General features: G+C 48.0%; 1 protein-coding gene across 2 annotated transcripts in view; it reads left to right on the top strand.

The window, feature by feature from the left end:
* The window catches only part of eif2ak3 (eukaryotic translation initiation factor 2 alpha kinase 3), a 90,889-nt gene that overhangs the window by 23,128 nt on the left and 42,506 nt on the right, over positions 1-25,255 (top strand). For both annotated transcript variants that reach the window (XR_005039514.2, XM_036962473.2), the window contains exon 2: positions 13,397-13,526. Coding sequence is in view for 1 of the 2 variants with exons in the window: in XM_036962473.2 (XP_036818368.2) it covers positions 13,397-13,526 (130 nt within the window). In the remaining variant the exon portion in view is untranslated. The remainder of the gene's footprint in view (positions 1-13,396; positions 13,527-25,255) is intronic.

The following is a 25,255-nucleotide window of genomic DNA, read 5'->3' as shown; positions in this document are numbered from 1 at the left end:
TTCCTGCTGAGAGAGAGCTGGCTCTACGGCTCTTCCTGCTGAGAGAGAGCTGGCTCTACGGCTCTTCCTGCTGAGAGAGAGCTGGCTCTACGGCTCTTCCTGCTGAGAGAGAGCTGGCTCTACGGCTCTTCCTGCTGAGAGAGCTGCTGCTACCGCTCCTGCTGCTGAGAGAGCTGCTGCTACAGCTCCTGCTGCTGAGAGAGCTGCTGCTACAGCTCCTGCTGCTGAGAGAGAGCTGCCTCTACGGCTCCTGCTGAGAGAGAGCTGCCTCTACGGCTCCTCCTGCTGAGAGAGAGCTGCCGCTACGGCTCCTGCTGCTGAGAGAGAGCTGCCTCTACGGCTCCTCCTGCTGCTGAGAGAGCTGCCGCTACGGCTCCTGCTGCTGCTGAGAGAGCTGCCTCTATGGCTCCTGCTGCTGAGAGAGCTGCTCCTGCTGCTGAGGCTCCTGATGCTGAGAGAGAGCTGCTGCTACGGCTCCTCCTGCTGAGAGAGAGCTGCTGCTACGGCTCCTCCTGCTGAGAGAGAGCTGCCTCTACGGCTCCTCCTGCTGCTGAGAGAGCTGCCGCTACGGCTCCTGCTGCTGCTGAGAGAGCTGCCTCTACGGCTCCTGCTGCTGCTGAGAGAGCTGCCGCTACGGCTCCTGATGCTGAGAGAGCTGCTGCTACGGCTCCTCCTGCTGAGAGAGAGCTGCTGCTACGGCTCCTGCTGCTGAGAGAGAGCTGCTGCTACGGCTCCTGCTGCTGAGAGAGAGCTGCTGCTACGGCTCCTCCTGCTGAGAGAGAGCGGCTGCTACGGCTCCTGCTGCTGAGAGAGAGCTGCTGCTACGGCTCCTCCTGCTGAGAGAGAGCTGCTGCTACGGCTCCTCCTGCTGAGAGAGAGCTGCTGCTACGGCTCCTGCTGCTGAGAGAGAGCTGCTGCTACGGCTCCTGCTGAGAGAGAGCTGCTGCTACGGCTCCTGCTGCTGAGAGAGAGCTGCTGCTACGGCTCCTGCTGAGAGAGAGCTGCTGCTACGGCTCCTCCTGCTGAGAGAGAGCTGCTGCTACGGCTCCTCCTGCTGAGAGAGAGCTGCTGCTACGGCTCCTGCTGCTGAGAGAGAGCTGCTGCTACGGCTCCTGCTGAGAGAGAGCTGCTGCTACGGCTCCTGCTGCTGAGAGAGAGCTGCTGCTACGGCTCCTCCTGCTGCTGAGAGAGAGCTGCTGCTACGGATCCTCCTGCTGAGAGAGAGCTGCTGCTACGGCTCCTCCTGCTGAGAGAGAGCTGCTGCTACGGCTCCTCCTGCTGAGAGAGAGCTGCTGCTACGGCTCCTGCTGAGAGAGAGCTGCTGCTACGGCTCCTGATGCTGAGAGAGAGCTGCTGCTACGGCTCCTGATGCTGAGAGAGAGCTGCTGCTACTGCTCCTGCTGCTGAGAGAGAGCTGCTGCTACGGCTCCTGCTGCTGAGAGAGCTGCTGCTACGGCTCCTGATGCTGAGAGAGAGCTGCTGCTACGGCTCCTGATGCTGAGAGAGAGCTGCTGCTACGGCTCCTGCTGCTGAGAGAGAGCTGCTGCTACGGCTCATGCTGCTGAGAGAGAGCTGCTGCTACGGCTCCTGCTGAGAGAGAGCGGCTGCTACGGCTCCTGCTGCTGAGAGAGAGCTGCTGCTACGGCTCATGCTGCTGAGAGAGAGCTGCTGCTACGGCTCATGCTGCTGAGAGAGAGCGGCTGCTACGGCTCCTGCTGCTGAGAGAGAGCTGCTGCTACGGCTCCTCCTGCTGAGAGAGAGCTGCTGCTACGGCTCCTCCTGCTGAGAGAGAGCTGCTGCTACGGCTCCTGCTGCTGAGAGAGAGCTGCTGCTACGGCTCCTGCTGCTGAGAGAGAGCTGCTGCTACGGATCCTCCTGCTGAGAGAGAGCTGCTGCTACGGCTCCTCCTGCTGCTGAGAGAGAGCTGCTGCTACGGATCCTCCTGCTGAGAGAGAGCTGCTGCTACGGCTCCTCCTGCTGAGAGAGAGCTGCTGCTACGGCTCCTCCTGCTGAGAGAGAGCTGCTGCTACGGCTCCTGCTGAGAGAGAGCTGCTGCTACGGCTCCTGATGCTGAGAGAGAGCTGCTGCTACGGCTCCTGATGCTGAGAGAGAGCTGCTGCTACGGCTCCTGCTGCTGAGAGAGAGCTGCTGCTACGGCTCCTGCTGCTGAGAGAGAGCTGCTGCTACGGCTCCTGATGCTGAGAGAGAGCTGCTGCTACGGCTCCTGATGCTGAGAGAGAGCTGCTGCTACGGCTCCTGCTGCTGAGAGAGAGCTGCTGCTACGGCTCATGCTGCTGAGAGAGAGCTGCTGCTACGGCTCCTGCTGAGAGAGAGAGCTGCTGCTACGGCTCCTGCTGAGAGAGAGCTGCCTCTACGGCTCCTCCTGCTGAGAGAGAGCTGGCTCTACGGCTCCTCCTGCTGAGAGAGAGCTGCTGCTACGGCTCCTGCTGCTGAGAGAGAGCTGCTGCTACGGCTCCTCCTGCTGAGAGAGAGCTGCTGCTACGGCTCCTCCTGCTGAGAGAGAGCTGCTGCTACGGCTCCTCCAATCATTGCGCAACAATTCTAAATGCAATCTTATATTTAAAACCATTTTGATAGCCACGATTTAAAAATAGCTACTATTTTTATTTCTCAACTGGTTATCGAAGCTTGTTCCCCATTAGCCTTTCAAGTGCCTAGCCTGCCTACCGTTGCCTATCAGCACGGCAAACACCACTTTGAAATGAGCTGAAGGCAGTATGCATTTTGAAAACATATGCTTAACTGGTTGAAATCTTAATATGTTACTTCATATTATGAGGCATGTCTTAACTTGCTTCAAAGTTGCAAAGCCAAAATGTATTTCTAGAAACGCGGTGGCAATTATTTTATAAAGACTTGCCTTTGAAACCATTTGCTTTTTTCTCTCATTTTCTATTGGTTTTCAACTTTCTTTCATTGTCCAGCAGCCAAAGGCACAATCCTAGTCATATTAGCATCCCATGCTAGTTGTTGATAATTCTAGTCATATTAGCATCCCATGCTAGTTGTTGATAATCCTAGTCATATTAGCATCTCTTGCTAGTTGTTGATAATTCTAGTCATATTAGCATCCCATGCTAGTTGTTGATAATCCTAGTCATATTAGCATCTCTTGCTAGTTGTTGATAATCCTAGTCATATTAGCATCCCATGCTAGTTGTTGATAATCCTAGTCATATTAGCATCTCTTGCTAGTTGTTGATAATTCTAGTCATATTAGCATCCCATGCTAGTTGTTGATAATCCTAGTCATATTAGCATCTCTTGCTAGTTGTTGATAATCCTAGTCATATTAGCATCCCATGCTAGTTGTTGATAATCCTAGTCATATTAGCATCTCTTGCTAGTTGTTGATAATTCTAGTCATATTAGCATCCCATGCTAGTTGTTGATAATCCTAGTCATATTAGCATCTCTTGCTAGTTGTTGATAATCCTAGTCATATTAGCATCCCATGCTAGTTGTTGATAATCCTAGTCATATTAGCATCTCTTGCTAGTTGTTGATAATCCTAGTCATATTAGCATCCCATGCTAGTTGTTGATAATTCTAGTCATATTAGCATCTCTTGCTAGTTGTTGATAATCCTAGTCATATTAGCATCCCATGCTAGTTGTTGATAATCCTAGTCATATTAGCAACCCTAGCTAGTTGTTGATAATTCTAGTCATATTAGCATCTCTTGCTAGTTGTTGATAATTCTAGTCATATTAGCATCTCTTGCTAGTTGTTGATAATTCTAGTCATATTAGCATCTCTTGCTAGTTGTTGATAATTCTAGTCATATTAGCATCTCTTGCTAGTTGTTGATAATCCTAGTCATATTAGCATCTCTTGCTAGTTGTTGATAATCCTAGTCATATTAGCAACCCATGCTAGTTGTTGATAATTCTAGTCATATTAGCATCTCTTGCTAGTTAATGATAATCCTAGTCATATCAGCATCCCATGCTAGTTGTTGATAATTCTAGTCATATTAGCATCTCTTGCTAGTTGATGATAATCCTAGTCATATTAGCATCTCTTGCTAGTTGTTGATAATTCTAGTCATATTAGCATCTCTTGCTAGTTGATGATAATCCTAGTCATATTAGCATCGCTTGCTAGTTGATGATAATCCTAGTCATATTAGCATCTCTTGCTAGTTGTTGATAATTCTAGTCATATTAGCATCTCTTGCTAGTTGATGATAATCCTAGTCATATTAGCATCGCTTGCTAGTTGATGATAATCCTAGTCATATTAGCATCTCTTGCTAGTTGTTGATAATTCTAGTCATATTAGCATCTCTTGCTAGTTGATGATAATCCTAGTCATATTAGCATCTCTTGCTAGTTGTTGATAATCCTAGTCATATTAGCAACCCATGCTAGTTGTTGATAATTCTAGTCATATTAGCATCTCTTGCTAGTTAATGATAATCCTAGTCATATCAGCATCCCATGCTAGTTGTTGATAATTCTAGTCATATTAGCATCTCTTGCTAGTTGATGATAATCCTAGTCATATTAGCATCTCTTGCTAGTTGATGATAATCCTAGTCATATTAGCATCTCTTGCTAGTTGTTGATAATTCTAGTCATATTAGCATCTCTTGCTAGTTGATGATAATCCTAGTCATATTAGCATCTCTTGCTAGTTGTTGATAATCCTAGTCATATTAGCAACCCATGCTAGTTGTTGATAATTCTAGTCATATTAGCATCTCTTGCTAGTTGATGATAATCCTAGTCATATTAGCATCTCTTGCTAGTTGATGATAATCCTAGTCATATTAGCATCTCTTGCTAGTTGTTGATAATTCTAGTCATATTAGCATCTCTTGCTAGTTGATGATAATCCTAGTCATATTAGCATCTCTTGCTAGTTGTTGATAATCCTAGTCATATTAGCAACCCATGCTAGTTGTTGATAATTCTAGTCATATTAGCATCTCTTGCTAGTTAATGATAATCCTAGTCATATCAGCATCCCATGCTAGTTGTTGATAATTCTAGTCATATTAGCATCTCTTGCTAGTTGATGATAATCCTAGTCATATTAGCATCTCTTGCTAGTTGATGATAATCCTAGTCATATTAGCATCTCTTGCTAGTTAATGATAATCCTAGTCATATCAACATCCCATGCTAGTTGTTGATAATCCTAGTCATATTAGCATCTCTTGCTAGTTAATGATAATCCTAGTCATATTAGCATCTCTTGCTAGTTGATGATAATCCTTGTCATATTAGCATGCCATGCTAGTTGATAATAATCCTAGTCATATTAGCAACCCATGCTAGTTGATGATAATCCTAGTCATATTAGCATCTCTTGCTAGTTGATTATAATCCTAGTCATATTAGCATCCCATGCTAGTTGATGATAATCCTAGTCATATCAGCATCCCATGCTAGTTGTTCCATCTTTCAATTTCTAATGGATATTGTCATCTGTCACATGAGACCGCTACCATGTGCCGTGTGCTTTTTATAACTGCGTTGTCCTGCTAATTGCATTTTGGAACTAACGTGTTTAAGCTGAACTTTCTGATCTGTTGCATCAGCCTCAATGCTTTTTAAAAGTTATTTTATTGTTCTGGTTGTATGAATTTCGGATCTATCGTCTTGTTTGGAATAGGCTATTTCTTAGGTGAACTTTTCTACCATGGTGGGATGGTAATTGACACAGGCTAGTGATGTTGCTGTTCTTTCCTCATCTTGTCGGCTGAGGAAAAGTAAATGTGGACAGTGATTCTAACATCTTCATAGTGCTCATCATAATTCAGTCAGAAGGACGGACGCCGTTGCATCCTCGACTTGGATGTTCTGTTATTCTGAGCACCGTGGGTGGACGCCCTAATCAGGTTACTCTGAGCACCGTGGGTGGACGCCCTAATCAGGTTATTCTGAGCACCGTGGGTGGACGCCCTAATCAGGTTATTCTGAGCACCGTGGGTGGATGCCCTAATCAGGTTATTCAGAGCACCGTGGGTGGACGCCCTAATCAGGTTATTCTGAGCACCGTGGGTGGACGCCCTAATCAGGTTATTCAGAGCACTGTGGGTGGACGCCCTAATCAGGTTACTCTGAGCACCGTGGGTGGGTGCCCTAATTGGGTTACTCTGAGCACCGTGGGTGGACGCCCTAATCAGGTTACTCTGAGCACCGTGGGTGGACGCCCTAATCAGGTTATTCAGAGCACCATGGGTGGACGCCCTAATCAGGTTATTCAGAGCACCGTGGGTGGACGCCCTAATCAGGTTACTCTGAGCACCATGGGTGGGTGCCCTAATCAGGTTATTCTGAGCACCGTGGGTGGATGCCCTAATCAGGTTATTCAGAGCACTGTGGGTGGACGCCCTAATCAGGTTACTCTGAGCACCGTGGGTGGATGCCCTAATCAGGTTACTCTGAGCACCGTGGGTGGACGCCCTAATCAGGTTACACACCCAATGCATATGGGTCCGGTAAATTTTTTTCAAATGTCCGTTAAATGAAAATGCTGCCGGTCAAATGCCCTGTACCACATTTTAATGAACTAATGAAACCCTGCTGTAGAGTACCAGAAGTAGACCAGGGAACTACTGAAACCCTGCTGTAGAGTACCAGAAGTAGACCAGGGAACTAATGAAACCCTGCTGTAGAGTACCAGAAGTAGACCAGGGAACTAATGAAACCCTGCTGTAGAGTACCAGAAGTAGACCAGGGAACTAATGAAACCCTGCTGTAGAGTACCAGAAGTAGACCAGGGAACTAATGAAACCCTGCTGTAGAGTACCAGAAGTAGACCAGGGAACTAATGAAACCCTGCTGTAGAGTACCAGAAGTAGACCAGGGAACTACTGAAACCCTGCTGTAGAGTACCAGAAGTAGACCAGGGAACTAATGAAACCCTGCTGTAGAGTACCAGAAGTAGACCAGGGAACTAATGAAACCCTGCTGTAGAGTACCAGAAGTAGACCAGGGAACTACTGAAACCCTGCTGTAGAGTACCAGAAGTAGACCAGGGAACTAATGAAACCCTGCTGTAGAGTACCAGAAGTAGACCAGGGAACTAATGAAACCCTGCTGTAGAGTACCAGAAGTAGACCAGGGAACTACTGAAACCCTGCTGTAGAGTACCAGAAGTAGACCAGGGAACTAATGAAACCCTGCTGTAGAGTACCAGAAGTAGACCAGGGAACTAATGAAACCCTGCTGTAGAGTACCAGAAGTAGACCAGGGAACTAATGAAACCCTGCTGTAGAGTACCAGAAGTAGACCAGGGAACTAATGAAACCCTGCTGTAGAGTACCAGAAGTAGACCAGGGAACTACTGAAACCCTGCTGTAGAGTACCAGAAGTAGACCAGGGAACTAATGAAACCCTGCTGTAGAGTACCAGAAGTAGACCAGGGAACTAATGAAACCCTGCTGTAGAGTACCAGAAGTAGACCAGGGAACTACTGAAACCCTGCTGTAGAGTACCAGAAGTAGACCAGGGAACTAATGAAACCCTGCTGTAGAGTACCAGAAGTAGACCAGGGAACTAATGAAACCCTGCTGTAGAGTACCAGAAGTAGACCAGGGAACTAATGAAACCCTGCTGTAGAGTACCAGAAGTAGACCAGGGAACTAATGAAACCCTGCTGTAGAGTACCAGAAGTAGACCAGGGAACTAATGAAACCCTGCTGTAGAGTACCAGAAGTAGACCAGGGAACTACTGAAACCCTGCTGTAGAGTACCAGAAGTAGACCAGGGAACTAATGAAACCCTGCTGTAGAGTACCAGAAGTAGACCAGGGAACTAATGAAACCCTGCTGTAGAGTACCAGAAGTAGACCAGGGAACTAATGAAACCCTGCTGTAGAGTACCAGAAGTAGACCAGGGAACTACTGAAACCCTGCTGTAGAGTACCAGAAGTAGACCAGGGAACTAATGAAACCCTGCTGTAAAGTACCAGAAGTAGACCAGGGAACTAATGAAACCCTGCTGTAGAGTACCAGAAGTAGACCAGGGAACTAATGAAACCCTGCTGTAAAGTACCAGAAGTAGACCAGGGAACTAATGAAACCCTGCTGTAGAGTACCAGAAGTAGACCAGGGAACTAATGAACCCCTGCTGTAGAGTACCAGAAGTAGACCAGGGAACTAATGAAACCCTGCTGTAGAGTACCAGAAGTAGACCAGGGAACTAATGAAACCCTGCTGTAGAGTACCAGAAGTAGACCAGGGAACTACTGAAACCCTGCTGTAGAGTACCAGAAGTAGACCAGGGAACTAATGAACCCCTGCTGTAGAGTACCAGAAGTAGACCAGGGAACTAATGAAACCCTGCTGTAGAGTACCAGAAGTAGACCAGGGAACTAATGAAACCCTGCTGTAGAGTACCAGAAGTAGACCAGGGAACTAATGAAACCCTGCTGTAAAGTACCATTAATTAATAAATAGCATTATGGCTTCCTATTTTACCATTATGAGTTCTTAAATAACTGATGTTAATTATTTATTCAGGCAGCCATAGGCTGCAGATGGAATAGGAAGCTTATGGTTGTGTAATTATGTATAAATAGGTTCAATCGTTATGATCAGTTTAAGTCTGGTCCAGTCCTTCAACGCCACATGTTGAGGTTGTGTTTTTAAAACACACAGCCTTACCCAGAGGGTGTGTTTTAAAACAGACTGCCTTAGCCAGAGGGTGTGTTTTAAAACAGACTGCCTTACCCAGAGGGTGTGTTTTAAACAGACAGCCTTACCCAGAGGGTGTGTTTTAAACAGACAGCCTTACCCAGAGGGTGTGTTTTAAACAGATGGCCTTACCCAGAGAGGGTGCACTGGTCTAGCTGCAGGCTACTCTTCATGCTATAGGTTTGTGTGTGTGTGTGTGTGTGTGTGTGTGTGTGTGTGTGTGTGTGGTAAGGGAGGGCTGTATCTGCAGAGACCCATTGACTCACACTGATCTGACTTATAGGTGGATAAATCCCCTGCTCCGCTGATCTCTGACTAATAGGTGGATAAATCCCCTGCTCCGCTGATCTCTGACTAATAGGTGGATAAATCCCCTGCTCCGCTGATCTAATAGGTGGATAAATCCCCTGCTCCACTGATCTAATAGGTGGATAAATCCCCTGCTCCGCTGATCTAATAGGTGGATAAATCCCCTGCTCCACTGATCTCTGACTAATAGGTGGATAAATCCCCTGCTCCGCTGATCTCTGACTAATAGGTGGATAAATCCCCTGCTCCACTGATCTAATAGGTGGATAAATCCCCTGCTCCACTGATCTAATAGGTGGATAAATCCCCTGCTCCGCTGATCTAATAGGTGGATAAATCCCCTGCTCCACTGATCTAATAGGTGGATAAATCCCCTGCTCCGCTGATCTAATAGGTGGATAAATCCCCTGCTCCACTGATCTAATAGGTGGATAAATCCCGTGCTCCGCTGATCTAATAGGTGGATAAATCCCCTGCTCCACTGATCTAATAGGTGGATAAATCCCCTGCTCCACTGATCTAATAGGTGGATAAATCCCCTGCTCCACTGATCTAATAGGTGGATAAATCCCCTGCTCCACTGATCTAATAGGTGGATAAATCCCCTGCTCCGCTGATCTAATAGGTGGATAAATCCCCTGCTCCACTGATCTAATAGGTGGATAAATCCCCTGCTCCGCTGATCTAATAGGTGGATAAGCCCCTGCTCCACTGATCTAATAGGTGGATAAAACCCCTGCTCCACTGATCTAATAGGTGGATAAATCCCCTGCTCCGCTGATCTAATAGGTGGATAAATCCCCTGCTCCACTGATCTAATAGGTGGATAAATCCCCTGCTCCGCTGATCTAATAGGTGGATAAATCCCCTGCTCCACTGATCTAATAGGTGGATAAATCCCCTGCTCCGCTGATCTAATAGGTGGATAAATCCCCTGCTCCGCTGATCTAATAGGTGGATAAATCCCCTGCTCCACTGATCTCTGACTAATAGGTGGATAAATCCCCTGCTCCGCTGATCTAATAGGTGGATAAATCCCCTGCTCCGCTGATCTCTGACTAATAGGTGGATAAATCCCCTGCTCCGCTGATCTAATAGGTGGATAAATCCCCTGCTCCACTGATCTAATAGGTGGATAAATCCCCTGCTCCACTGATCTAATAGGTGGATAAATCCCCTGCTCCACTGATCTAATAGGTGGATAAATCCCCTGCTCCACTGATCTAATAGGTGGATAAATCCCCTGCTCCACTGATCTAATAGGTGGATAAATCCCCTGCTCCGCTGATCTAATAGGTGGATAAATCCCCTGCTCCACTGATCTAATAGGTGGATAAATCCCCTGCTCCGCTGATCTAATAGGTGGATAAATCCCCTGCTCCACTGATCTAATAGGTGGATAAATCCCCTGCTCCGCTGATCTAATAGGTGGATAAATCCCCTGCTCCGCTGATCTCTGACTAATAGGTGGATAAATCCCGTGCTCCGCTGATCTAATAGGTGGATAAGCCCCTGCTCCGCTGATCTAATAGGTGGATAAATCCCCTGCTCCACTGATCTAATAGGTGGATAAGCCCCTGCTCCACTGATCTAATAGGTGGATAAATCCCCTGCTCCGCTGATCTCTGACTAATAGGTGGATAAATCCCGTGCTCCGCTGATCTAATAGGTGGATAAGCCCCTGCTCCGCTGATCTAATAGGTGGATAAATCCCCTGCTCCACTGATCTAATAGGTGGATAAATCCCCTGCTCCACTGATCTAATAGGTGGATAAATCCCCTGCTCCACTGATCTAATAGGTGGATAAATCCCCTGCTCCACTGATCTAATAGGTGGATAAATCCCCTGCTCCACTGATCTAATAGGTGGATAAATCCCCTGCTCCACTGATCTAATAGGTGGATAAATCCCCTGCTCCGCTGATCTAATAGGTGGATAAATCCCCTGCTCCACTGATCTAATAGGTGGATAAATCCCCTGCTCCGCTGATCTAATAGGTGGATAAATCCCCTGCTCCGCTGATCTCTGACTAATAGGTGGATAAATCCCGTGCTCCGCTGATCTAATAGGTGGATAAGCCCCTGCTCCGCTGATCTAATAGGTGGATAAATCCCCTGCTCCACTGATCTAATAGGTGGATAAATCCCCTGCTCCACTGATCTAATAGGTGGATAAATCCCCTGCTCCGCTGATCTAATAGGTGGATAAATCCCCTGCTCCACTGATCTAATAGGTGGATAAATCCCCTGCTCCACTGATCTAATAGGTGGATAAATCCCCTGCTCCACTGATCTAATAGGTGGATAAATCCCCTGCTCCGCTGATCTAATAGGTGGATAAATCCCCTGCTCCACTGATCTAATAGGTGGATAAATCCCCTGCTCCGCTGATCTAATAGGTGGATAAATCCCCTGCTCCGCTGATCTAATAGGTGGATAAATCCCCTGCTCCACTGATCTAATAGGTGGATAAATCCCCTGCTCCACTGATCTAATAGGTGGATAAATCCCGTGCTCCGCTGATCTAATAGGTGGATAAATCCCCTGCTCCACTGATCTAATAGGTGGATAAATCCCCTGCTCCACTGATCTAATAGGTGGATAAATCCCCTGCTCCACTGATCTAATAGGTGGATAAATCCCCTGCTCCACTGATCTAATAGGTGGATAAATCCCCTGCTCCGCTGATCTAATAGGTGGATAAATCCCCTGCTCCACTGATCTAATAGGTGGATAAATCCCCTGCTCCGCTGATCTAATAGGTGGATAAATCCCCTGCTCCGCTGATCTAATAGGTGGATAAATCCCCTGCTCCGCTGATCTAATAGGTGGATAAATTCCCTGCTCCACTGATCTAATAGGTGGATAAATCCCCTGCTCCGCTGATCTAATAGGTGGATAAATCCCCTGCTCCACTGATCTAATAGGTGGATAAATCCCCTGCTCCGCTGATCTAATAGGTGGATAAATCCCCTGCTCCACTGATCTAATAGGTGGATAAATCCCCTGCTCCGCTGATCTAATAGGTGGATAAATCCCCTGCTCCACTGATCTAATAGGTGGATAAATCCCCTGCTCCACTGATCTAATAGGTGGATAAATCCCCTGCTCCGCTGATCTAATAGGTGGATAAATCCCCTGCTCCACTGATCTCTGACTAATAGGTGGATAAATCCCCTGCTCCACTGATCTAATAGGTGGATAAATCCCCTGCTCCACTGATCTAATAGGTGGATAAATCCCCTGCTCCACTGATCTCTGACTAATAGGTGGATAAATCCCCTGCTCCACTGATCTAATAGGTGGATAAATCCCCTGCTCCACTGATCTCTGACTAATAGGTGGATAAATCCCCTGCTCCGCTGATCTAATAGGTGGATAAATCCCCTGCTCCGCTGATCTCTGACTAATAGGTGGATAAATCCCCTGCTCCACTGATCTAATAGGTGGATAAATCCCGTGCTCCGCTGATCTAATAGGTGGATAAGCCCCTGCTCCGCTGATCTAATAGGTGGATAAATCCCCTGCTCCGCTGATCAAATAGGTGGATAAATCCCCTGCTCCACTGATCTAATAGGTGGATAAGCCCCTGCTCCACTGATCTAATAGGTGGATAAGCCCCTGCTCCGCTGATCTAATAGGTGGATAAATCCCCTGCTCCACTGATCTAATAGGTGGATAAATCCCCTGCTCCGCTGATCTAATAGGTGGATAAATCCCCTGCTCCACTGATCTAATAGGTGGATAAATCCCCTGCTCCACTGATCTAATAGGTGGATAAATCCCCTGCTCCACTGATCTAATAGGTGGATAAATCCCCTGCTCCGCTGATCTAATAGGTGGATAAATCCCCTGCTCCACTGATCTAATAGGTGGATAAATCCCCTGCTCCGCTGATCTAATAGGTGGATAAATCCCCTGCTCCACTGATCTAATAGGTGGATAAATCCCCTGCTCCGCTGATCTAATAGGTGGATAAATCCCCTGCTCCACTGATCTAATAGGTGGATAAATCCCCTGCTCCACTGATCTAATAGGTGGATAAATCCCCTGCTCCACTGATCTAATAGGTGGATAAATCCCCTGCTCCACTGATCTAATAGGTGGATAAATCCCCTGCTCCACTGATCTAATAGGTGGATAAATCCCCTGCTCCACTGATCTAATAGGTGGATAAATCCCCTGCTCCACTGATCTAATAGGTGGATAAGCCCCTGCTCCACTGATCTAATAGGTGGATAAATCCCCTGCTCCGCTGATCTAATAGGTGGATAAATCCCCTGCTCCACTGATCTAATAGGTGGATAAATCCCCTGCTCCGCTGATCTAATAGGTGGATAAATCCCCTGCTCTGTTGATGCTGTGTGACTACAGGCGGCGTAGGTATTAACCCCATGGTCTTCCCTTTTTCCCCAGCTCTCTGGTGATCATCAGTACTCTGGACGGTCGTATCTCAGCTCTAGACCCCTACAACCAGGGACGCAAACAGTGGGACCTAGACGTAGGGTCAGGATGTCTGGTCTCATCCAGCCTCAGCAAACCAGAGGTAACCTATGACATAACATATAACCTATGACAACCTATAACATATAGCCTATTACATATAACCAATGACAACCTATGACCTAACCTATAGCTTATGACATAACGTATATCCTGTGACATACAACCTATGACATAGGCTATATGCTATAGGTTATGACATAACATATAACCTATGACATAACATATAGCCTATGACATAACATATAGCCTATGACATAACATATAACCTATGACCTAACCTGTGACGTAACCTATGACATAACACCTGTGACATAACATATCACCTGTGTCATAACATATCACCTGTAACCTGTGACATACAGTATAACATGTGGCATAACCTGTGACATAACCTATGACATAACATATGACCTATAACCTGTGATTTAACCTATAACCTGTGACATAACATATGACCTATAACCTGTGACATAACATATGACCTATAACCTGTGACATAACATATAACCTTAGAAAAGATGGCGCCGAAGAACATGGCTGAAGTTTTACATTCTCCTTTCTCCTAATTGTGCTATTTTGTTATTTTTCCGTTTTGTGTAACTTACTTTTTTACTCATTGTGTAAATGTTGCTGCTACCGTCTCTTATGACCGAAAATAACTTCTGGACATCAGAACAGTGATTACTCACTGTGGACTGGAAGAAACCTTTTCCTTTAACGAGTCGGACGAGAAGGATATCCTGCTTTCACTGGAACAGGCCCAGGTCCACGCCTTTCACTGGAACAGGCCCAGATCCACGCCTTTCACTGGAACAGGCCCAGATCCACGCATTTCACTGGAACAGGCCCAGGTCCACGCCTTTCACTGGAACAGGCCCAGGTCCACGCCTTTCACTGGAACAGGCCCAGGTCCACGCCTTTCACTGGAACAGGCCCAGGTCCACGCCTTTCACTGGAACAGGCCCAGGTCCACGCCTTTCACTGGAACAGGCCCAGGTCCACGCCTTTCACTGGAACAGGCCCAGGTCCACGCCTTTCACTGGAACAGGCCCAGGTCCACGCTTTTCACTGGAACAGGCCCAGGTCCACGCCTTTCACTGGAACAGGCCCAGGTCCACGCCTTTCACTGGAACAGGCCCAGGTCCACGCCTTTCACTGGAACAGGCCCAGGTCCACGCCTTTCACTGGAACAGGCCCAGGTCCACGCCTTTCACTGGAACAGGCCCAGGTCCACGCCTTTCACTGGAACAGGCCCAGGTCCACGCCTTTCACTGGAACAGGCCCAGGTCCACGCCTTTCACTGGAACAGGCCCAGGTCCACGCCTTTCACTGGAACAGGCCCAGGTCCACGCCTTTCACTGGAACAGGCCCAGGTCCACGCCTTTCACTGGAACAGGCCCAGGTCCACGCCTTTCACTGGAACAGGCCCAGGTCCACGCCTTTCACTGGAACAGGCCCAGGTCCACGCCTTTCACTGGAACAGGCCCAGGTCCACGCCTTTCACTGGAACAGGCCCAGGTCCACGCCTTTCACTGGAACAGGCCCAGGTCCACGCCTTTCACTGGAACAGGCCCAGGTCCACGCCTTTCACTGGAACAGGCCCAGGTCCACGCCTTTCACTGGAACAGGCCCAGGTCCACGCCTTTCACTGGAACAGGCCCAGGTCCACGCCTTTCACTGGAACAGGCCCAGGTCCACGCCTTTCACTGGAACAGGCCCAGGTCCACGCCTTTCACTGGAACAGGCCCAGGTCCACGCCTTTCACTGGAACAGGCCCAGGTCCACGCCTTTCACTGGAACAGGCCCAGATCCACGCCTTTCACTGGAACAGGCCCAGGTCCACGCCTTTCACTGGAACAGGCCCAGGTCCACGCCTTTCACTGGAACAGGCCCAGGTCCACGCCTTTCACTGGAACAGGCCCAGGTCCACGCCTTTCACTGGAACAGGCCCAGATCCACGCCTTCTGCGTGAAGAAAAGACGCCAGAAAAGAGGCCGCAGATCAGGCAGCCTTCTGAGAATCCGGAGGCGAGCGAGTAAACTCCCATTGCCTTCCATTCTTCTCACTAACATGCAATCATTGGACAATAAAATGGACAACCTTTGATTTAAGACTATCCTACAAACGGGACGTTTTAAAAACTGTAACATCTTATGTTTCACCAAGACGTGGCTGAACGACGATATGGACAATATAGAGCTAGCAGGATTTTCCATGCACCGGCAGAACAGAGCCGCAACCTCTGGTAAGACGAGGGGTGGGGGTGTGTCTTTTTGGTCAATAACAGCTGGTGCGCGATGTCTAATATTAAAGAAGTCTCAATGTATTGCTCGCCTGAGGTAGAGTACCTTATAATAAGCTGTAGACCAACACTATCTACCAAGAGTGTTCTCATCTGTAATATTCGTAGCCGTCTATTTACCACCACAGACCGATGCTGGCACCAAGACCACACTCAACCAAATCTATAAGGCCATAAGCAAAGAAGAAAATGCTCACCCAGAAGCTGCGCTCCTAGTGGCCGGGGACTTTAATGCAGGCAGACTTAAATCAGTTTTACCAAATTTTTACCAGCATGTCACATGTGCAATCAGGGGGGGAAAAAAATCCTAGACCACATTTACCCCACACAGAGATGCATACAAAGCTCTCCCCCGTCCTCCATTCAACTGTGAGAGACGGAATCTGAAACAAAAATCCAGAAAATCACTTTGTATGATTTTTAAGTAATTCATTTGCATTTTATTGCATGACATAAGTATTTGATACATAAGAAAAGCAGAACTTAATATTTACACTACATAACCCCACACGCACTACATAACCCCACACGCACTACATAACCACACGCACTACATAACCACACGCACTACATAACCATACACTACATAACCACACGCACTACATAACCATACACTACATAACCATACACTACACTACATAACCATAGACTACATAACCATACACTACATAACCATACACTACATAACCCCACACACTACATAACCATACACATGTAATATAACCTATAACATAAACAATATGTACATAATATAACCTATAACATACAAACAGTATGTACACAACATACAGTGCCTTGCGAAAGTATTCGGCCCCCTTGAACTTTGCGACCTTTTGCCACATTTCAGAATTCAAACATAAAGATATAAAACTGTATTTTTTTGTGAAGAATCAACAACAAGTGGGACACAATCATGAAGTGGAACGACATTTATTGGATATTTCAAACTTTTTTAACAAATCAAAAACTGAAAAATTGGGCGTGCAAAATTATTCAGCCCCCTTAAGTTAATACTTTGTAGCGCCACCCTTTGCTGCGATTACAGCTGTAAGTCGCTTGGGGTATGTCTCTATCAGTTTTGCACATCGAGAGACTGAAATTTTTTCCCATTCCTCCTTGCAAAACAGCTCGAGCTCAGTGAGGTTGGATGGAGAGCATTTGTGAACAGCAGTTTTCAGTTCTTTCCACAGATTCTCGATTGGATTCAGGTCTGGACTTTGACTTGGCCATTCTAACACCTGGATATGTTTATTATTGAACCATTCCATTGTAGATTTTGCTTTATGTTTTGGATCATTGTCTTGTTGGAAGACAAATCTCCGTCCCAGTCTCAGGTCTTTTGCAGACTCCATCAGGTTTTCTTCCAGAATGGTCCTGTATTTGGCTCCATCCATCTTCCCATAAATTTTAACCATCTTCCCTGTCCCTGCTGAAGAAAAGCAGTCCCAAACCATGATGCTGCCACCACCATGTTTGACAGTGGGGATGGTGTGTTCAGGGTGATGAGCTGTGTTGCTTTTACGCCAAACATAACGTTTTGCATTGTTGCCAAAAAGTTCCATTTTGGTTTCATCTGACCAGAGCACCTCCTTCCACATGTTTGGTGTGTCTCCCAGGTGGCTTGTGGCAAACTTTAAACGACACTTTTTATGGATATCTTTAAGAAATGGCTTTCTTCTTGCCACTCTTCCATAAAGGCCAGATTTGTGCAATATACGACTGATAGGTGTCCTATGGACAGAGTCTCCCACCTCAGCTGTAGATCTCTGCAGTTCATCCAGAATGATCATGGGCCTCTTGGCTGCATCTCTGATCAGTCTTCTCCTTGTACGAGCTGAAAGTTTAGAGGGACGGCCAGGTCTTGGTAGATTTGCAGTGGTCTGATACTCCTTCCATTTCAATATTATCGCTTGCACAGTGCTCCTTGGGATGTTTAAAGCTTGGGAAATCTTTTTGTATCCAAATCCGGCTTTAAACTTCTTCACAACAGTATCTCGGACCTGCCTGGTGTGTTCCTTGTTCTTCATGATGCTCTCTGCGCTTTTAACAGACCTCTGAGACTATCACAGTGCAGGTGCATTTATACGGAGACTTGATTACACACAGGTGGATTGTATTTATCATCATTAGTCATTTAGGTCAACATTGGATCATTCAGAGATCCTCACTGAACTTCTGGAGAGAGTTTGCTGCACTGAAAGTAAAGGGGCTGAATAATTTTGCACGCCCAATTTTTCAGTTTTTGATTTGTTAAAAAAGTTTGAAATATCCAATAAATGTCGTTCCACTTCATGATTGTGTCCCACTTGTTGTTGATTCTTCACAAAAAAATACAGTTTTATATCTTTATGTTTGAAGCCTGAAATGTGGCAAAAGGTCGCAAAGTTCAAGGGGGCCGAATACTTTCGCAAGGCACTGTATATAATATAACCTATAACATACAAACAGTGGGACCTAAATGAAGACATAGGGTCAGGATGTCTGGTCTCATCCAGCCTCAGCAAACCACGGAGTGTACAAAGCATTAGGACAGACTGACCAGGTGAATCCAGGTGAAAGCTCCCTTGTTGATGTCATTTGTTAAATCCACTTCAATCAGTGTAGATGAAGGGGAGGAGACAGGTTAAAGAAGGACTTTTAAGCCTTGAGACAACATGTGTGACATTCACCCCCATGTTCAGACATTCACCCCCATGTTCAGACATTCACCCCCATGTTCAGACATTCACCCCCATGTTATACTATCTGTTGTGGGGACTTGTGGCTGTTAAGTTCCCAGAAGGATAGAAGAACAGACACAGGCACGCATAGGCATAGGCACACACACACACACACGCACACAGGCACGCATAGGCACACACACACACAAAAGACACACACACAGAGACACACAAAAACAGGCTTACGCCTACACAGAAACAGTTGAAAGGCTATAGAGTGAAGAGTAGCCTGCAGCTATACCAGTGGGCTGTTTTAAATACACACCCTCTGGGTAAGGCAGTCTGTTTAAAACACACCCTCTGGGTAAGGCCGTCTGTTTAAAACACACCCTCTCTGGGTAAGGCTGTCTGTTTAAAACACACCCTCTGGGTAAGGCTGTCTGTTTAAAACACACCCTCTGGGTAAGGCTGTCTGTTTAAAACACACCCTCTGGGTAAGGCTGTCTGTTTAAAACACACCCTCTGGGTAAGGCTGTCTCTAAGTAGTGGACTGTTTGACAAGGGGCCCGGTGTGACGAGGGGCCCAGTGTGACGAGAGACCCAGTGTGACGAGGGGCCCGGTGTGACGCCCTAGGAATACCATTGTATCTCATGTTATTGTTCTACATTCAAAAGCCTAAATGTCCACAAGCTGCAGAGGGAGGAGTGTGGTTGTGCATGTCGGTCTGTCAGACAGTCATTGTGAATAAGAATTTGTTCTCAACGGACCTGCCTGGTAAAATAAAGCGACAAAAAAATATGGGTGAGGGGACGTAGAGAATTTGCCAGCGTTAATGTGTTGACACGAGAGCATCTCATACCTTCTCACCCGTTCAATTCCCCAGCTCCCTGGGATGCCCGACTGCAAGGGATCCATCGCTTTGATTGTCTCAGAGCCCCAGCTGGCCCCTCCCCCAGCCCCAAAGCTATGCAACAGTACGGTGTGATAGGCGGTCGGCACAGTGTCCCTCAACAGTACAATGTGATAAGCGGTCGGCACGGTGTCCCTCAGGCACCAGTCTGCTTGGTGATTAGGGGGGTTGCCCCCGCACCATTGGTTGTTAGGGCCGTGCAGGGAGGAGCAGTCACCTATAGGAGCACACAGAATATTGAGGAGAGAGAGATGGGGAGGGTACCAACTAGAATATTGCGGAGAGAGGGACAGGGAGGGGATGAACTAGAATGTTGAGGAGAGAGAGAGACGGGGAGGGGATCAACTAGAATGTTGAGGAGAGACGGGGAGGGGATCAACTAGAATGTTGAGGAGAGAGAGAGACGGGGAGGGGATCAACTAGAATGTTGAGGAGAGAGAGAGAGAGACAGGGAGGGGATCAACTAGAATGTTGAGGAGAGACGGGGAGGGGATCAACTAGAATGTTGAGGAGAGAGAGAGACTGGGAGGGGATCTACTAGAATGTTGAGTAGAGAGAGACGGGGATCAACTGGAATGTTGAGGAGAGAGAGAGAGACGGGGAGGGGATCAACTAGAATGTTGAGGAGAGAGAGACAGGGAGGGGATCAACTAGAATGTTGAAGAGAGAGACGGGGAGGGGATCAACTAGAATGTTGAGGAGAGAGAGACAGGGAGGGGATCAACTAGAATGTTGGGGAGAGAGAGAGACTGGGAGGGGATCAACTAGAATGTTGGGGAGAGAGCGAGAGATGGGGAGGGGATCAACTAGAATGTTGAGGAGAGAGAGAGAGACGGGGAGGGGATCAACTAGAATGTTGGGGAGAGAGCGAGAGATGGGGAGGGGATCAACTAGAATGTTGAGGAGCGAGAGAGAGACGGGGAGGGGATCAACTAGAATGTTTAGGAGAGAGAGAGACAGAGGGGATCAACTAGAATGTTGAGAGAGAGAGAGAGACGGGGAGGGGATCAACTAGAATGTTGAGGAGAGACGGGGAGGGGATCAACTAGAATGTTGAGGAGAGAGAGACAGGGAGGGGATCAACTAGAATGTTGAAGAGAGAGAGGCGGGAGGGGATCAACTAGAATGTTGATCCCCTCCCTGTCTCTCTCTCCTCAACATTCTAGTTGATCCCCTCCCTGTCTCTCTCTCCTCAACTAGAATGTTGAGGAGAGACGGGGAGGGGATCAACTAGAATGTTGAGGAGAGACGGGAGGGGATCAACTAGAATGTTGGGGAGAGAGAGAGACTGGGAGGGGATCAACTAGAATGTTGGGGAGAGAGCGAGAGATGGGGAGGGGATCAACTAGAATGTTGAGGAGAGAGAGAGAGACGGGGAGGGGATCAACTAGAATGTTGGGGAGAGAGCGAGAGATGGGGAGGGGATCAACTAGAATGTTGAGGAGCGAGAGAGAGACGGGGAGGGGATCAACTAGAATGTTTAGGAGAGAGAGAGACAGAGGGGATCAACTAGAATGTTGAGAGAGAGAGAGAGACGGGGAGGGGATCAACTAGAATGTTGAGGAGAGACGGGGAGGGGATCAACTAGAATGTTGAGGAGAGAGAGACAGGGAGGGGATCAACTAGAATGTTGAAGAGAGGCGGGAGGGGATCAACTAGAATGTTGATCCCCTCCCTGTCTCTCTCTCCTCAACATTCTAGTTGATCCCCTCCCTGTCTCTCTCTCCTCAACTAGAATGTTGAGGAGAGACGGGGAGGGGATCAACTAGAATGTTGAGGAGAGAGAGAGACTGGGAGGGGATCTACTAGAATGTTGAGGAGAGAGAGAGAGAGACAAAGAGGGGATCAACTAGAATGTTGAGTAGAGAGAGACCGGGATCAACTGGAATGTTGAGGAGAGAGAGAGAGACGGGGAGGGGATCAACTAGAATGTTGGGGAGAGAGCGAGAGATGGGGAGGGGATTAACTAGAATGTTGAGGAGAGAGAGAGAGAGACGGGGAGGGGATCAACTAGAATGTTGAGGAGAGAGAGACAGGGAGGGGATCAACTAGAATGTTGAGGAGAGAGAGAGACGGGGAGGGGATCAACTAGAATGTTGAGGAGAGAGAGACGGGGAGGGGATCAACTAGAATTTTGGGGAGAGACTGGGAGGGGATCAACTAGAATGTTGAAGAGAGAGAGACTGGGAGGGGATAAACTAGAATGTTGAGGATAGAGAGAGAGACGGGGAGGGGATCAACTAGAATGTTGAGGAGAGAGAGAGACGGGGAGGGGATCAACTAGAATGTTGAGGAGAGAGAGAGACGGGGAGGGGATCAACTAGAATGATGAGGAGAGAGAGAGACGGGGAGGGGATCAACTAGAATGTTGAGGAGAGAGAGAGAGACGGGGAGGGGATCAACTAGAATGTTGAGGAGAGAGAGAGAGAGACGGGGAGGGGATCAACTAGAATGTTGAGGAGAGAGAGAGACGGGGAGGGGATCAACTAGAATGTTGAGGAGAGACGGGGAGGGGAGGGGATCAACTAGAATGTTGAGGAGAGAGAGACGGGGAGGGGATCAACTAGAATGTTGAGGAGAGAGAGAACGAGAGAGAGAGGGGATCAACTAGAATGTTGAGGAGAGAGAGAGACTGGGAGGGGATCAACTAGAATGTTGAGGAGAGAGAGAGACGGGGAGGGGATCAACTAGATTGTTGAGGAGAGAGAGAGAGACGGGGAGGGGATCAACTAGAATGTTGAGGAGGGGAGGGGATCAACTAGAATGTTGAGGAGAGAGAGAGAGAGGGGATCACCTAGAATGTTGAGGAGAGAGAGACGGGGAGGGGATCAACTAGAATGTTGAGGAGAGACGGGGAGGGGATCAACTATAATGTTGAGGAGAGAGAGACGGGGAGGGGATCAACTAGAATGTTGAGACAGAGCGACGGGGAGGGGATCAACTAGAATTTTGAGGAGAGAGACGGGGAGGGGATCAACTCGAATGTTGAGGAGAGAGAGCGAGATGGGGAGGGGGATCAACTAGAATGTTGAGGAGAGAGAGAGACAGGGAGGGGATCAACTAGAATGTTGAGGATAGAGAGAACGAGAGAGAGAGGGGATCAACTAGAATGTTGAGGAGAGAGAGAGACTGTGAGGGGATCAACTAGAATGTTGAGGAGAGAGAGAGACGGGGAGGGGATCAACTAGATTGTTGAGGAGAGAGAGAGAGACGGGGAGGGGATCAACTAGAATGTTGAGGAGGGGAGGGGAGGGGATCAACTAGAATGTTGAGGAGAGAGAGAGAGAGGGGATCACCTAGAATGTTGAGGAGAGAGAGACGGGGAGGGGATCAACTAGAATGTTGAGGAGAGACGGGGAGGGGATCAACTAGAATGTTGAGGAGAGAGAGACGGGGAGGGGATCAACTAGAATGTTGAGACAGAGCGACGGGGAGGGGATCAACTAGAATTTTGAGGAGAGAGAGAGAGACGGGGAGGGGATCAACTCGAATGTTGAGGAGAGAGAGCGAGATGGGGAGGGGGATCAACTAGAATGTTGAGGAGAGAGAGAGACGGTGAGGGGATCAACTAGAATGTTGAGGAGAGAGAGAGAGAGAGACTGGGAGGGGATCAACTAGAATGTTGAGGAGAGAGAGAGAGAGAGACTGGGAGGGGATCAACTAGAATGTTGAGGAGAGAGACGGGAAGGGGATCAACTAGAATGTTGAGGAGAGAGAGAGAGAGGGGATCAACTAGAATGTTGAGGAGAGAGAGAGTGACGGGGAGGGGATCAACTAGAATGTTGAGGAGAGAGAGAGAGACGGGGAGGGGATCAACTAGAATGTTGAGGAGAGATGGGGAGGGGATCAACTAGAATGTTGAGGAGAGAGAGAGACTGGGAGGGGATCAACTAGAATGTTGAGGAGAGAGAGAGAGACGGAGGGGATCAAGTAGAATGTTGAGGAGAGAGAGAGAGACGGGGAGGGGATCAACTAGAATGTTGAAGAGAGAGACGTGGAGGGGATCAACTAGAATGTTGAGGAGAGAGAGAGAGACGGGGTGGGGATCAACTAGAATGTTGAGGAGAGAGAGACGGGGAGGGGATCAACTAGAATGTTGAGGAGAGAGAGACGGGGAGGGGATCAACTAGAATGTTGAGGAGAGAGAGAGACGGGGAGGGGATCAACTAGAATGTTGAGGAGAGAGAGAGAGAGACGGGGAGGGGATCAACTAGAATGTTGAGGAGAGAGACGGGGAGGGGATCAACTAGAATGTTGAGGAGAGAGAGAGAGACGGGGAGGGGATCAACTAGAATGTTGAGGAGAGAGCGAGAGATGCGGAGGGGATCAACTAGAATGTTGAGGAGAGAGACAGGGAGGGGAGGGGATCAACTAGAATGTTGAGGAGAGAGACAGGGAGGGGAGGGGATCAACTAGAATGTTGAGGAGAGAGAGAGAGACGGGGAGATGATCAACTAGAATGTTGAGGAGAGAGCGAGAGATGCGGAGGGGATCAACTAGAATGTTGAGGAGAGAGACAGGGAGGGGAGGGGATCAACTAGAATGTTGAGGAGAGAGAGAGAGACAGGGAGGGGAGGGGATCAACTAGAATGTTGAGGAGAGAGAGAGAGACGGGGAGGGGATCAACTAGAATGTTGAGGAGAGAGAGAGAGACGGGGAGGGGATCAACTAGAATGTTGAGGAGAGACGGGGAGGGGAGGGGATCAACTAGAATGTTGAGAGAGAGACGGGGAGGGGATCAACTAGAATGTTGAGGAGAGAGAGAGAGAGTGAGACTGGGAGGGGATCAACTAGAATGTTGAGGAGAGAGAGAGAGAGATGGGGAGGGGATCAACTAGAATGTTGAGGAGAGAGACTGGGAGGGGATCAACTAGAATGTTGAGGAGAGAGAGAGAGACGGGGAGGGGATCAACTAGAATGTTGAGGAGAGAGAGACGGGGAGGGGATCAACTAGAATGTTGAGGAGAGAGAGACGGGGAGATGATCAACTAGAATGTTGAGGAGAGAGCGAGAGATGCGGAGGGGATCAACTCGAATGTTGAGGAGAGAGACAGGGAGGGGAGGGGATCAACTAGAATGTTGAGGAGAGAGAGAGAGAGAGACGGGGAGATGATCAACTAGAATGTTGAGGAGAGAGCGAGAGATGCGGAGGGGATCAACTAGAATGTTGAGGAGAGAGACAGGGAGAGGCGGGGAGGGGATCAACTAGAATGTTGAGGAGAGAGAGAGACAAAGAGGGGAGGGGATCAACTAGAATGTTGAGGAGAGAGAGACGGGGAGGGGATCAACTAGAATGTTGAGGAGAGAGAGAGAGACAGGGAGGGGATCAACTAGAATGTTGAGGAGAGAGAGACGGGGAGGGGATCAACTAGAATGTTGAGGAGAGTCTGGGAGGGGATCAACTAGAATGTTGAGGAGAGAGAGACGGGGAGGGGATCAACTAGAATGTTGAGGAGAGACGGGGAGGGGATCAAATAGATTGTTGAGGAGAGAGAGGCGGGGAGGGTTAGGGGATCAACTAGACAGCATTGTCTGTAGAAATGAGCTGTCATTTCAAAAGAGAGCGATGGAAGAAGAGATGGATGTAGGGGGAGGAAGAGGGATGGAGAGATGCCGGTGTGGAGTGAGTCATGCGAGGGGAGTAGGGAGGGAGGGAGGTGGTGAGTGTGATTAGGATGAGGTAATGCTTTAGCCCAGGGATGATGTCATCCCACAGCCCAGACCCCCCCCCCCCAACACATACTTTATGCACCTTGTGGGGACCTAAAATGTATTTCCATTCTAAATCCTATTTTCTCTAACCACTTCACCCTAAACTTAACTCCTAACCCCAATTCTAGCCTTAACCCTAATCTAAACCTAACCCTAATATTAACCTAAACCTAACCCTAATTGT

This window comes from Oncorhynchus mykiss, chromosome 25 (assembly GCF_057628025.1).
Source record: "Oncorhynchus mykiss isolate SJ-2025 chromosome 25, ASM5762802v1, whole genome shotgun sequence".
Classification (NCBI taxonomy): Eukaryota; Metazoa; Chordata; class Actinopteri; order Salmoniformes; family Salmonidae; genus Oncorhynchus; species Oncorhynchus mykiss.
The sequence above is the reverse complement of the archived record's forward strand: the minus strand, read 5'-3'. Positions and strand labels throughout refer to the sequence as shown.